Raw genomic sequence first — 13,879 nt, 5'->3', positions numbered from 1 at the left:
GGTCGATGCATACGGTTTTCAATATGGTTCCGTACGGTTTTCACATTGAAAACGTATACGGGAACTGTATTGCAAAAAACGTGGTGCGCATGCAGATTTACAATGGCCTCAGGTTATCGCTATACACTGGTCTATTCTGTTTCACAGATCTTGAATCCATATACAATGGACAGTCCAGATCTATGAAACGTGACAATGGCTGGAGGAACTGACCAATCAGAATGGACATTTCACAGGTAAAACCCCTGTAATACTGATGTGCATGCACTGATAGATCTAGTAGCGCCTCCCTACAGTACAGGGAGGTATTACATGTTTTGTACTCTTTAACTGTGCCAGGGTTAGGCTGGGTTCACACCACGTTTTGTTAAATACGGTTCCCGTATACGGCTGGGAGGAGGGGGCGTGGCTTAATCGCGGCGCTCGCACTCAGCCGTATTCGGCAACCGTATTTAATGCAAGTCTATGAGCCGACCGGAGTGAACCGCAGCCTCCGGTCGGCTTCGTTTTCGTCCGTATGCGGTTTCCCGACCGCAGGCAAAAAACGTGGTCGACCGTGTTTTGCCTACGGTCGGGAAACCGCATACGGCCGAAAACGAAGCCGACCGGAGGCTGCGGTTCACTTCGGTCGGCTCATAGACTTGCATTAAATACGGTTGCCAAATACGGCTGAGTGCAGGCGCCGCGATTAAGCCCCGCCCCCCTCCTCCCAGCCGTATACGGGAACCTTATTTAACAAAACGTGGTGTGAACCCAGCCTTAGCTGCGCCTTTGGACACCAGGTGGGGGGCGGCTCCATGTTACTCTTTTAGGACACTGTGCACTGTACAGGACCCTGAAGCAGCTCCTGTCCTCTACATAGACAGTGATTTACAGCTTTCAGCAGATCTTTCTTTCATTTATATGTAAGAACTAGCTTTATCTGCATTGGCTGTCTACTTATTTTTCCTTAATCCTCACTTCAGAACCATATATCCGATTTACATAGAGTTCAGGTCTCAACATACAATGGAACTTACATCCTGGAACCAATTAATATTATAACTTGAGAGACCACTGTATAGACAAGCACTGTACTATGTTGGACTCAATCCAATAATCTGTTCATAATGACCTGGTGTGACGATTGGTAAAAAATGTTAGGCTATGTTCACATGCTGCGGCTAATCAGTGGTACCGCAGCTAATTACCACGTGTGGTTTTGTCGCAAACATCCGTAATTGTAAAAATGGCGCATTTTACAGTAGTAAGCATAATTTGTGTAATCGCTGTAAAATGTGCAATTTTTCACAATATTGGTCATTCACGGCAGAAAACGTGCGTTAATCAGCTGTGGTGCCGCTAATTAGCCTTAGCATGTAAACACACCTTAAATTTAGGGATAACCCGCGTAAGGGGGTTTCGTTAGATTTAAAAAGAGATCAAGTTTCTCATTTACACAAAGTATTTCCTTTTACACACATGAAATGAAGTCCACCACCATATCTATTCTACAGAACAAATAGGAGACTGTGTATTGCTTTTAGTGGCGGGATCTGACGCCTCAGAAATATTATCGGAGCAGAGTTCAGATTTCACTTCTTCAGCCTGTCCTCCTGAAATGACTGGTCCATGATCATTCTCCATGGAGCTTATAGATGGAGACGAGTCCTGGTTATTATCTGAACCTTCTGCTTTCTCCACAGTTGACTGGTCTGCCACGGCTTCTATGTGATCTCGGCTTCCCAGGGACACTTTGTCACTACAGGTTTCCTTTTTAGCTTTCTCTACAGCATCCTCATAATCTTCATCATCATCTCTGGGCGTTAAAACTTTTTCCATCATCTCTATAACTTCCAGCTCATCTTCAGACTCTTCAAAGGTGCTGTGTAAAAAGAGTAACACTTGTGAAATAAACTATAGGAGATCTTTCCTTTAAAGGGTTACTCCGCTCTCCAGGGTCCGGAACTCAATGTTCCGAATGCTGGGTGGGGGCTTCTGTGTTCACGCCAGCCCCCTTGTGACGTTACGCCCCCTCCCATAGACTTGCATTGAGGGGGCGGGATGTGACATCACGGGGCGGGATGTGACGTCACGAGGGGGCGGGCGTTAACACGGAAGGCCGCATCCAGAGTTCGGAACATTGAGTTCCGGATGCTGGGGAACGGAGTGACCCTTTAACTTAAAGGGAATGTGTCATCAGAAAATGATCTATTGTCCTATTTTATGTTAACCATTTTTTAAGAAATTTTGCAGTGATGTTTTTCTAATTAGCTATCTGTATTTCATAATCCTAATATTTTGCAGTTTCCATTCTGGCCACTAGAGCTATAACTAAGATGAGACCTGTTCTGTACAGATCATTTCCCAGTAATGCCTTTCTTCTTAGGAGTACAGTGAATGGTGATGCCAGTAAAACACTGGATTCACCGCAGTGATCAGCACCCCCCTCCTGCCGGCAGAATTACTTCTTTAAAAAAAAGGTCACAGAGAATGCCCAGTAAAGTCTCCAAATTATAGGAAAGGTGACAGGTTCTGTCTGTTGCTGTCTGTGGTCCGTGGGTACTGCAGTAAAGCATATCACTAAATGTTGTTAAAACAGCAAGGAAGGCAAGATGGCATTCCCTTCCCCATAATAATGTACAGAAACAGATAAGAAAAAACAGCATCTGGGTCTAATCAGGGAAAAAAATCTAGATGACACATTCCCTTTAAAGGGGTACTCCGCTGCTCCAGCGTTTGGAACATTTTGGTTGCAGGCGGCAGGGGTCATGATGTCACCACCATGCCCCTTGTGACGTCACGCCCCCTCAATGCAAGTCTATGGGAGGGGACGTGGCTACCGCCAAGCCCCCTCCAATAGACTTGCATTGATGGGGCGTGGCATGGTGTCATAAGGGATGTGGCTGTGACGTCATGGCCCCCGCCGCCTGCAACCAAAATGTTAAGAACGCTGGGGCAGCGGAGCACCCCTTTAAACACTTCTCTCCTATAAGGGCATACATGCCATAGAGTGTGAGGCCCTTGCAACTCGTGGCAGAAAGTTTACAGGACTTTCCTCTCTATAGGATGTGCATTGTTATAAAAGATGGGGGTGAGGAATTAGTCTGAAGGATCATAGAGCAGAGGAGCAAACAGCAGGTCCTACAATCCTAGGTGACATAATGGACCATGAGGGTTTATGCCCACTGAAGTGATTTGCTGCTGATTTTCCATGCTGTGCAAGGCAAATCTGCAACAGATTACAGCAAAGTAGATGTGATTTATGAAATCCCATATTTATACAGCGGACATTTTTCTGACTGATTTGTCACAGATTTCCCTATTAAAATAAATAGGAAAAGTAAAATGGATTATTTAATGCGCATGTACCCTAAAGCGGAGCCCACTCTGAACTTTGCCATGAATCCCTGTTCTTCTGATTTAACTATCACTCAGGTCATTGCCTTTGGAAAATGAGTAAATGCACATAATGCCTTCCTCTTGCAGAAACTGCTGACACACTCCAGCCACATGAGGTCTAGCATTGTCTTGCATTAGGAGATACCAAGGGCCAACCGCACCAGCATATGGTCTCATAAGGGGTCTGAGGATCTCATCTCGGTACCTAATGGCAGTCAGGCTACCTCTGGCAAGCACATGGAGGGCTGTGGTGCCCCCCAAAGAAATGCCAGCCCACACAATTACTGACCCACCGCCAAACCGGTCATGCTGGGGGATGTTGCAGGCAGCTGAACATTTTCTACGGCATCTCCAGACTCTGTCACATGTGTTCAGTGTGAACCTGCTTTCATCTGTGAAGAGCACAGGGAGCCAGTGGTGAATATGCCAATCTTGGTTTTCTCTGTCAAATGTCCTGCACGGTGTTGGGCTGTAAGCACAACCCCGACCTGTGGATGTTGGGCCCTCATACCACCCTCACCACCCTGTTTCTGACCGTTTGAGTGGACACCTTCTGGAGGTCATTTTGCAGGACTCAGGCAGTGCTCCTCCTGCTCCTCCTTACACAAAGGCGGAGGTAGCGGTCCTGCTGCTGGGCTGTTGCCCTCCTACAGCCGCCTCCACGTCTCCTGATGTACTGACCTGTCTCCTGGTAGCGCCTCCATGCTCTAGACACTACGCTGACAGGCACAACAAACCTTCTTGCCACAGCTCGCATTGATGTGTCATCCAGGATGAGCTGCACTACCTGAGCCACTTGTGTGGGTTGTGGATTCCGTCTAATGGTACCACTAGATTGAAAGCACCGCCAGTATTAAAAAGTGAACAAAACATCAGGCAGGAAGCACAGGAACTGAGAAGTTGTCTGTATTCACCACCTGCAGAACCACTCCTTTATTGGGGGTGTCTTGCTAATTGTCTATAATTTCCACCTGTTGTCTGTTCCATTTGTACAACAGCAATGTGAAATTGATTGTCAATCAGTGTTGTTTCCTGAGTGGACAGTGTGATTTCACAGAAGTGTCATTGACTTGGAGTTACATTGTGTTGTGTTGTGTTTATTTTTTTGAGCAGTGTAGTAGTTTTGTTCCCTGCTCCTATTACACTTACGTGTCTTCATCATCGGATCTTGGCTCAAATCGTTCTTCATCCAGATCATCAGATGTCATGTCTGCTTCTGGTTCATTAGTGGCTGGCGTCCATTGCTTCAGTGTTCCATCTAAATACACAATATTTTACAGATTCTATTTAGTAATGTTTTAACGACCTTATAATCTTGTGAGATGCAAAAATGGGAAAACTCAGCCACACTTCTCTATGATCATTGTTTTCATTGTAACAGAACACATGATATACCATATATACTCGAGTATAAGCCGACCCGAATATAAGCCGAGGCCCCTAATTTCACCCCAAAATCCCAGGAAAAAAAAAAATAAAAGTTATCGACTCGAGTATAAGCCTAGGGTGGGAAATACATCATTCCCCCCCTGTCATCATCCAGACCCCCGTCATTAACACCCTCATCATCATCACTGTCATCATCCCACACCCCCCTTCATCATCCCCTTGTCATCATCCCCACCTCCCTTCATCATCCCCTTGTCATCATCCCCTTGTCATCATCCCCACCCCCCTTCATCATCCCCTTGTCATCATCCCCAACCCCCCTTCATCATCCCCTTGTCATCATCCCCACCCCCCCTTCATCATCCCTTTGCCATAATCCCCCCCCCTTCATCATCCCCTTGTCATAATCCCCCCCCCCTTTCATCATCCCCTTGTCATCATCACCACATGTCATCATCATGGTCTTCAACCTGCGGACCTCCAGAGGTTTCAAAACTACAACTCCCAGCAAGCCCGGGCAGCCATCGGCTGAGGTAGCCTGAGGGCTTACCTCATGTCCTGTGCCGGCTCCGGCAGGGCCAGGCTTTATCAATCGAGCGCAGAGCACACAGATCATTGTGGTTTTATAAAACCACATTGATCTGTATGAGGAATCAAATGATTCCTCCTTAAAGTCCCCTAAGGGGACTAAAAGTGTAAAAAAAAAAGTTTAAAAACACACACACACACACACACACACACACACACACACACACACACACACACACACACACACACACACACATTAACCCCTTTCCCCAAATTCCATATAAAAAAAATATAAACATAAAAAAACATATGTAGTATCGCCGCATACGTAAATGTCCGAACTATAAAAACTATTGTTAATTAGACTGCATGGTCAATGGCGTACGGGCAAAAAAAAATCCAAAGTCCAAAATAGCGTATTTTTGGTCACTTTTTATACCATAAAAAAGGAATAAAAAGCGATCAAAAAGTCCGATCAAAACAGAAATGATACCGTTTAAAACTTCAGATGACGGCGCAAAAAATGAGCCCTCATACCGCCCTGTACGTGGAAAAATAAAAAACTTATAGGGGTCAGAAGGACAATTTTAAATGTATTAATTTTCCTGCATGTAGTTATGATTTTTTCCAAAAGTACGACAAAATCAAACCTATATAGGTATCATTTTAATCATATGGACCTACAGAATAAAGATAAAGTTTCATTTTTACCCAAAAATTTACGGTGTAGAAACGAAAGCCCCCAAAATTTACTAAATTGTGTTTTTTCTTCAATTTTGTCGCACAATGATTTTTATTCCCGTTTCACCATAGATTTTTGGGTAAAATGACTTCTGTCATTACAAATTGGAATTGGTGGCGCAAAAAATAGACCCTCACATGGATTTATAGGTGCAAAATTGAAAGGGTTATGATTTTTAAAAAGTGAGGAGGGAAAAACAAGTGCAAAAACAGAAAAGGGGTACTCCGGTGAAAACCTTTTTTCTTTTAAATCAACTGGTGGCAGAAAGTTAAACATATTTGTAAATTACTTCTATTAAAAAAATCTTAATCCTTCCAGTACTTATTAGCTGCTGAATGCTACAGAGGAAATTCCTTTCTTTTTGGAATACTGATGACATCACGAACACAGTGCTCTCTGCTGACATCTCTGTTCATTTTAGCAACCATGCATAGCAGATGTTTGCTAAGGGCAGCATGGTGGCTCATGCCTTGCAGTGCTGGGGCCTTGGGTTCAAATCCCACTAAGGACAACAATAAATAAAGCATTATTATTATAATAACGTCAGCAGAGAGAACTGTGCTCGTGATGTCATCAGAGAGCATTCCAAAAAGATAAGAATTTCCTCTGTAGTATTCAGCAGCTAATAAGTACAGGAAGGATTAAGAATTTTTAATAGAAGTAATTTACAAATATGTTTAACTTTCTGCCACCTGTTGATTTAAAAGAAAAAAGGTTTTCACCGGAGTACCCCTTTAAATCTGGTTCACCCACACTATAACCCTGTGTATTGGGTAAAAAAGTACTTTTATTATGAACTGCTAAAGGAAAATATATATATATATTTTAATATTTGTTTTGTATTGCACTTTTGTAAATGCCCCTTTACAAAATTGAAGAAAAAAAAACTTCCTATGTAAAAAGGACCCTTAGTTAGGGGCCTACAATAAATTAATTGCTTTATTTTCTATACACCATTAATAAAAAAAAACAAATACCACAGATACAAGGTGGTCAAAAGTTATTGTCACATTGCTTCTCACCATCTTTCTAGTATTTCCAGGATTAAAACACTTATATTACCATTCTTATTTACCTTGGAAGTCTTCAGGTGCAAAGGAGTCATCCATATCTGCTGCCTCCAAGACTCTCATCAGAGTTTGTGGGGCCTCATGCCTCCAAAGTCTCCTGTTTGCTGAGGGATCATCATCTTCTTTAGTGAAATAAACATGTAATAGGGAGAGCAAAGGGTTAAGATACATAGAAAAGAGCAACATATTCATTAAAGTATAATTGTTATGTGCAAAAACCTTTTATATAATGTAGATAATACCAATCTATATTTATAATATACAATGGTTAAAAAAAAATCTGTACATTTTTTGGGTGAAAAAATTCTGTCTGGTCTCTGCAGCTATTGGCTGTGTGTCTTTGCAGAGACAAAATACAGGAAGTGTGGACGGACAAGCAAGGCTCTGTGCAGGCTGCTGTGTGAGCCGAAGGCATGTTACAGACAGAGCCCTGCTTGTCCTCCGTGTGCAGAGCCCTACTTGTCCTGAGTGTACAGAGCCCTGCTTGTCCTCACTGCAAAGAACCCTGCTTGTCCCCACTGCACAGAGCCCTGCTTGTCCTCAGCGCACAGAGCCCTGCTTGTCCTCAGCGCACAGAGCCCTGCTTGTCCTCAGCGCACAGAGCCCTGCTTGTCCTCAGCGCACAGAGCCCTGCTTGTCCTCAGCGCACGGAGCCCTGCTTGTCCTCAGCGCACGGAGCCCTGCTTGTCCTCAGCGTACGGAGCCCTGCTTGTCCTCAGCGTACGGAGCCCTGCTTGCCCTCAGCGTACAGAGCCCTGCTTGTCCTCAGTGCACACAGCCCTGCTTGTCCTCAGTGCACACAGCCCTGCTTGTCCTCAGTGTACACAGCCCAGCTTGTCCTCAGTGTACACAGCCCTGCTTGTCCTCAGTGCACAGAGCCCTGCTTGTCCTCAGTGCACAGAGCCCTGCTTGTCCTCAGTGCACAGGGCCCTGCTTGTCCTCTGTGCACAGGGCCCTGCTTGTCCTCAGTGCACAGGGCCCTGCTTGTCCTCAGTGCACAGGGCCCTGCTTGTCCTCAGTGCACAGGGCCCTGCTTGTCCTCAGTGTACAGATCCCTGCTTGTCCTCAGTGCACAGAGCCCTGCTTGTCCTCAGTGCACAGAGCCCTACTTGTGTGGTAGCTTGGGGGTGTAGGGTATCTGGGGTGTAGCTGTGTGGTAACTAAAGGGTGCTTGTTTAGGAGATAATAAATAAATGATTGCCCACAACCGAGATTTTCAGAAAACTGTCGGAACTTTTACTGCAGCTTTTATGCAGACTTAAACAGGAACAGTCCATTTAACAGAGTCTATCTGAAGTTTGACAGCTGGTTGGGACCTCGTGAGTTTCTAGAGCTTAGGAGATTTATATGCGCGGTTCCACTGGATTTAGGGGATTGATATTAGGTCCAGTAGTCACGTTAGCTTTAGCGGGGATTGATATTTAAACTCATGGTTTCGCAAGTTGCAGAATTTTCAGGCTTCAGGCTTGGTCTTATCTTTGTAAGTTGCACAGATCCTTTCTCTCTCTTTCTGCTAGTCCGGAACCCAAGAGAACAATGTGATAGCCTGGGGGATGTAGGGTATGGGGAGTGTAGCTGTGTAGTAATTAAAGGGTGCTTGTTAACCCTTGCTATTCGTGACGCCAGGGTGAGGGCTCCTCAATAATGCTTTTCCTACCACCACCCTTCCCAAGAGACATAGGGAGGTAGATAATAAGAATAGATTGTCCACAACCGGAGAGTTTCTGAAATAGTATTAACTTTTACTGAAGTTTTTCTGCAAGCTTCAATAATATAACAGTCTCTAAGCATAACAACGGCTTTACTTGGAGAATGACGAAGGTTGGGACTTTAGCATTTAGAGTCTTTTAGTTCTATGCGTTGTTCCACTGGATTTAGGGGTTAGTTGCGGTCCAGTAGTTATGCTAGCACTAGCAGGGATTTAGATTTGAACTCACGGTTTTGGTTCTGCTGAGGCCGGTAGGTTTTTAGGCCTAGCGTGTCTTTGAAAGTTGTGTAGCACCGTCCTGTTAGTCCGGCATCCACGAGAGCAGCAACCGAAGAGAGCGATAATTGGACGCAGCTCCCTTATATGGGCAGAGGCTGGACTAGTGCTAATTGGTCCATACTGATGTCAATCACCATTACAAAGATTTGTGGGTAACACGTGACTCAAGGACCTCCTAAGGTCCTCCAACATACCATAGAGGTTATTAGCATGGTCACATGACTGAAGGTTCTGCGACGCTGAACAAGGTGAGTACTATACATTACTATAAAATATAATTATTAAATATATACATATATATTATTATTAGAAATAGACTTGAGGAGACGCAACTAGGGGCTGTCCCACCTGAGGAATCCTACCCGAACGTAGTTAATCTGACTTTGGGGACCTCTACACTAGGTACGGTATGCAATACGGTACCGGGTCACCACAGCAAGGATTGGCTGGCAGCTCCCTTATATGGCAGGGGCTTGTCTTAAGCTCATTGGTCCATATCATATGTCAATTCTCCTTACAAAGGATTATGGTCTGACATGTAACTATACCATGTGACCTCGGAAGGTCCTTAAGCATAACCTAAAGAAGTAACATTAGTCATCTGACCTAAGGTCCTGTGGCACTATATAGACAATTAAATATATAATTACTTATACATGTAAACATCCTAAAATTAAAGAAGGAAGAGGTGACTAGGAGGATCCCACCAGGAGGATGCTACTGGAACAAAAAAACTCTGACTTTGGGGACCACCATACAAGGTACGGTATACCATACGGTACCGGGACACCACACTTGTCCTCAGTGCACAAAGCCCTGCTTGTCCTCAGTGTACAGAGCCCTGCTTGTCCTCAGTGCACAGAGCCCTGCTTGTCCTCAGTGTACAGAGCCCTGCTTGTCCTCAGTGTACAGAACGCTGCTTGTCCTCAGTGTACAGAGCCCTGCTTGTCCTCAGTGCACAGAGCCCTGCTTGTTCTCAGTGCACAGAGCCCTGGTTGTCCTCAGTGTACAGAACCCCGCTTGTCCTCAGTGTACAGAGCCCCGCCTGTCCTCAGTGCACAGAGCCCCGCTTGTCCTCAGTGCACAGAGCCCTGCTTGTCCTCAGTGCACAGAGCCCTGCTTGTCCTCAGTGCACAGAGCCCTGCTTGTCCTCAGTGCACAGAGCCCTGCTTGTCCTCAGTGCACAGAGCCCTGCTTGTCCTCAGTGCACAGAGCCCTGCTTGTCCTCAGTGTACCGAGCCCTGCTTGTCCTCAGTGTACAGAGTCCTGCTTGTCCTCAGTGTACAGATCCCTGCTTGTGTTCAGTGTACAGAGCCCTGCTTGTGTTCAGTGTACAGAGCCCTGCTTGTGTTCAGTGTACAGAGCCCTGCTTGTCCTCAGTGTACAGAGCCCTGCTTGTGTTCAGTGTACAGATCCCTGCTTGTGTTCAGTGTACAGAGCCCTGCTTGTGTTCAGTGTACAGAGCCCTGCTTGTCCTCAGTGTACAGAGCCCTGCTTGTGTTCAGTGTACAGAGCCCTGCTTGTGTTCAGTGTACAGAGCCCTGCTTGTCCACCCACACTTTCTGTATTTTGAAACAGGCAATAGCAGGGACAGCATTTTTTTATCCAAAAATATACACATTTTTTTAACCGATGTATATTACAAATATACATATAATGTTATCTACATTGTGTAAAAAAAAATTTTTGCAAGCGACAGGTACACTTTAAAGCGTCACTATCAGTTGAATACACTTTTGACATGTTGTCCAGACATGTCACAAGTATAGATTTTATAAGCATGATCGTTTTAAGAGGTATTTATAAAAGTTTGAAGACAGCAACAACAGGTTGGTTTTCAAGCAGGTGGCACTTACAAACATGGCTTTTTTTTAACTGTATTGCATAAAGTATAATCCAGGATATGAAAATTATGACTGGCTATTACCTGCTATGACAGAGGGGGAGATATCCCCATCCCACACCGTTTCCCCCATAGTATTGCACTCAGATGTGATGGCAACAGCCCTTAGATTACCAAGAAGTGTCTGAGGCTCTTTCGGACTCCATTGTTTTCGGTTATTTAAATTTCCATGATCTGTAATAAGATATGACAAAGTTACAATATATCAGTGATAGGATGAAATGTTTGTAGCGGGGGGGGGGGGGGGGGGGGATAATATTAGGCAACAAGGCTTGTGTGTGACTGTCACCTTTGCTTTCTATATAGCTCATAATTAAAAAACCCTTATTAATGCCCATGGTTTGGGGATGAGATTTAACTTGCCCCTAAGGATATGATTGTCTAGTGCAGCGGCTCTCAACCTTTTTCGCGAATTTACCCCCAAAGGGTGAAAGTATGTCCACGGGTACCCCTCACGCGGAACTTACGTGCAAGAGGTACCCACGAACAAAATAATTCATAAAATTCCTTATTTTCATAATGGCGTGTGCTTACCTTTATACTAATGCGATACTTAATCCCCTTTTGCCATTATTCCCCCCTCCATCTTTATTCCCTTGTGCCATTATTATCCAATATGGCAAAAGGGGATCAGAGGGAGGGGGGGGGAATAATGCCACAAGGGCATTAAGATGAAGAGGGGGGGGGGGGGGGGGGAGAATAATGGCACAAGGGCATTAAGATGAAGGGGGGGAGAATAATGGCACATGGGGATCCCCTATCCATCCGATCCCCCGGGGCTAATATATACATACAATAACATCCCTCCCTCCCATACACTTAGTTTTTACTTTTTTTTTTTTTTAACATTACCCGTTCTGTTCGGGTATACAGCGCTGGAGTCCCATTCGGTGGGCCACACGCACTGATGGGTGACGTCCTCCTGCGCTGTGTGGCACATGCGCGCAATGTCAGGGGACGTCAAAAGTCTGCCTGGCAACCACGCAGCTCCCATAAAGCCGCTGCGGCCGGAGTTGTGGCCGCGGTACTTTACAGACAGCTGCTGCAGCCATTCTCCGCTCTCCTTTGACAAATACTGGCCAATGCATTGCTGGTAATAGTCAGCGCATTGGCATACCCCCGCACAACCAATTACGTACCCCTAGGGGTACGCGTACCACCGGTTGAGAACCCCTGGTCTAGTGTTCTACACCAATATAAAAAAGGAGGTATAGGGTGTATTCCCTTAGGGCACACGTACCACAGATGAAAAAACTAAGCTTTAGACCATGCCGTGTATTTTCCTTAACTGATATTGGATTGTGTTAAATGTTCTCACCTTGATCCATACAAATCTTGTGCCAGTTGGTGCCCTCTAATCTTTCTCCATGTTCAAAGGTTAATGTGTCATTGAGAGGATCATTTTCCTGTAAAAATAATAAATTATCACCTTTGCTATCAGAGAAATACAGTCAATGAGGGAATGTAACTAGAGATGAGCAAACTTACAGTAAATTCGATTCGTCACGAACTTCTCGGCTCGGCGGTTGATGACTTTTCCTGCAGAAATTAGTTCAGCTTTCCGTTGCTCCTGTGGGCTGGAAAAGGTGGATACAGTCCTAGGAGAGTCTTTCCTAGGACTGTATCCACCTTTTCCAGCCCACCGGAGCACCTGAAAGCTGAACTAATTTATGCAGGAAAAGTCATCAACTGCCGAGCCGAGAAGTTTGTGACGAATCGGATTTACTGTAAGTTCGCTCATCTCTAAATGTAACCATACTAAAAGCATATCTGATGGATAGCATTGTGTACGTGTTTATTTTCCTTTTTTTTTTTTTAAGGTTAAAAAAAATGTTTAACCTGTCACTAAGATGATTCTGCTTCATTTATTTTTCGTATCCTAGTAAGAGACTGTTTTCCTTATGATTTCCTCTTATGTTCATCACCATCCTGTCAAAAATGGGATGTCAGTGTGTACTGCGACATACTTTAATGGGCCAAACATAGCCAACTACTGACTACATTCAAACCATTTTCTGCACCTATACGTTTACTTTGGGACATGTTTTGAGTTGTGCAAGGGAAATATATACCCGTATTTTTCGCCCTATAGGACGCACCGGCGTATAAGACGCACCCAATTTATAGGTGCAAAATCTAAAAAAATAAAGATTTTGAACCCAATAGTGGTCTTCAACCTGCGGACCTCCAGATGTTGCAAAACTACAACTCCCAGCATGCCCGGACAGCCGTTGGCTGTCCGGGCAAGCTGGGAGTTGTAGTTTTGCAACACCTGGAGGTCCGCAGATTGGAAACCACTGCATAGGAGGTAATACTCACGTGTCCCCGCCGCTCCGGACCCGTCACCGCTGCCCTGGATGTCGCTCCATCGCTGTCGCCGTGCCCCCGTCGCTCCGGAACGTCTCTGCTGCCAGCCGGGTATCCTCGCTCTCCGTCGCCGTCATCACGTCGTTACGCACGCCAACGCACGTACGCGACGACGAGGAAGGAGAGCGCCGGCCATACAGGGGATCCCTGAATGGAGAAAACACCGAGGAGGCAGGTAAGGTCCCTCCCGGTGTCCTGTAAGCACTAACCCGGCTATTCAGTCAGGCTGTTCGGGACCACCGCGGTGAAATCGCGGCGGTCCTGAATAGCCCGACTAAACAGCCGGGTTAGTGTCACTTTCCCTTCAGACGTGGCGGTCAGCTTTTATCGCCGCATCTGAAGGGTTAATACAGGGCATCACCGCGATCGGTGATGTCCTGTATTAGTCGCGGGTCCTGGCCGTTGTTGGCCGCAGGGACCGCCGCGATAGGTTTGTATTCGCCGTATAAGACGCACCCTTTCCCCCCAGTTTTGGGGAAGAAAAAGTGCGTCTTATACGGCGAAAAATACGG

General features: G+C 45.4%; 1 protein-coding gene across 6 annotated transcripts in view; it reads right to left on the bottom strand.

Moving 5' to 3' along the window:
- Window positions 1–750: 750 nt before the first annotated feature.
- Window positions 751–13,879, bottom strand: part of LOC130358582 (serine/threonine-protein kinase Nek5-like) — a 72,262-nt gene continuing 59,133 nt past the window's right edge. For 5 of the 6 annotated variants that reach the window (XM_056562022.1, XM_056562021.1, XM_056562024.1 and 2 more), the window contains 5 exons: window positions 12,319–12,406; window positions 11,025–11,174; window positions 7,116–7,232; window positions 4,531–4,639; window positions 751–1,864 (listed from right to left, as the gene is read on the bottom strand). In XM_056562022.1, the coding sequence (XP_056417997.1) occupies window positions 1,486–1,864; window positions 4,531–4,639; window positions 7,116–7,232; window positions 11,025–11,174; window positions 12,319–12,406 (843 nt within the window). In that variant the 3' untranslated portion in view covers window positions 751–1,485. The remainder of the gene's footprint in view (window positions 1,865–4,530; window positions 4,640–7,115; window positions 7,233–11,024; window positions 11,175–12,318; window positions 12,407–13,879) is intronic. The other variant, XM_056562023.1, reaches the window with a different exon arrangement.

The sequence above is a fragment of the Hyla sarda genome, chromosome 2 (assembly GCF_029499605.1).
Source record: "Hyla sarda isolate aHylSar1 chromosome 2, aHylSar1.hap1, whole genome shotgun sequence".
NCBI classification, from domain to species: Eukaryota; Metazoa; Chordata; class Amphibia; order Anura; family Hylidae; genus Hyla; species Hyla sarda.
The sequence above is the reverse complement of the archived record's forward strand: the minus strand, read 5'-3'. Positions and strand labels throughout refer to the sequence as shown.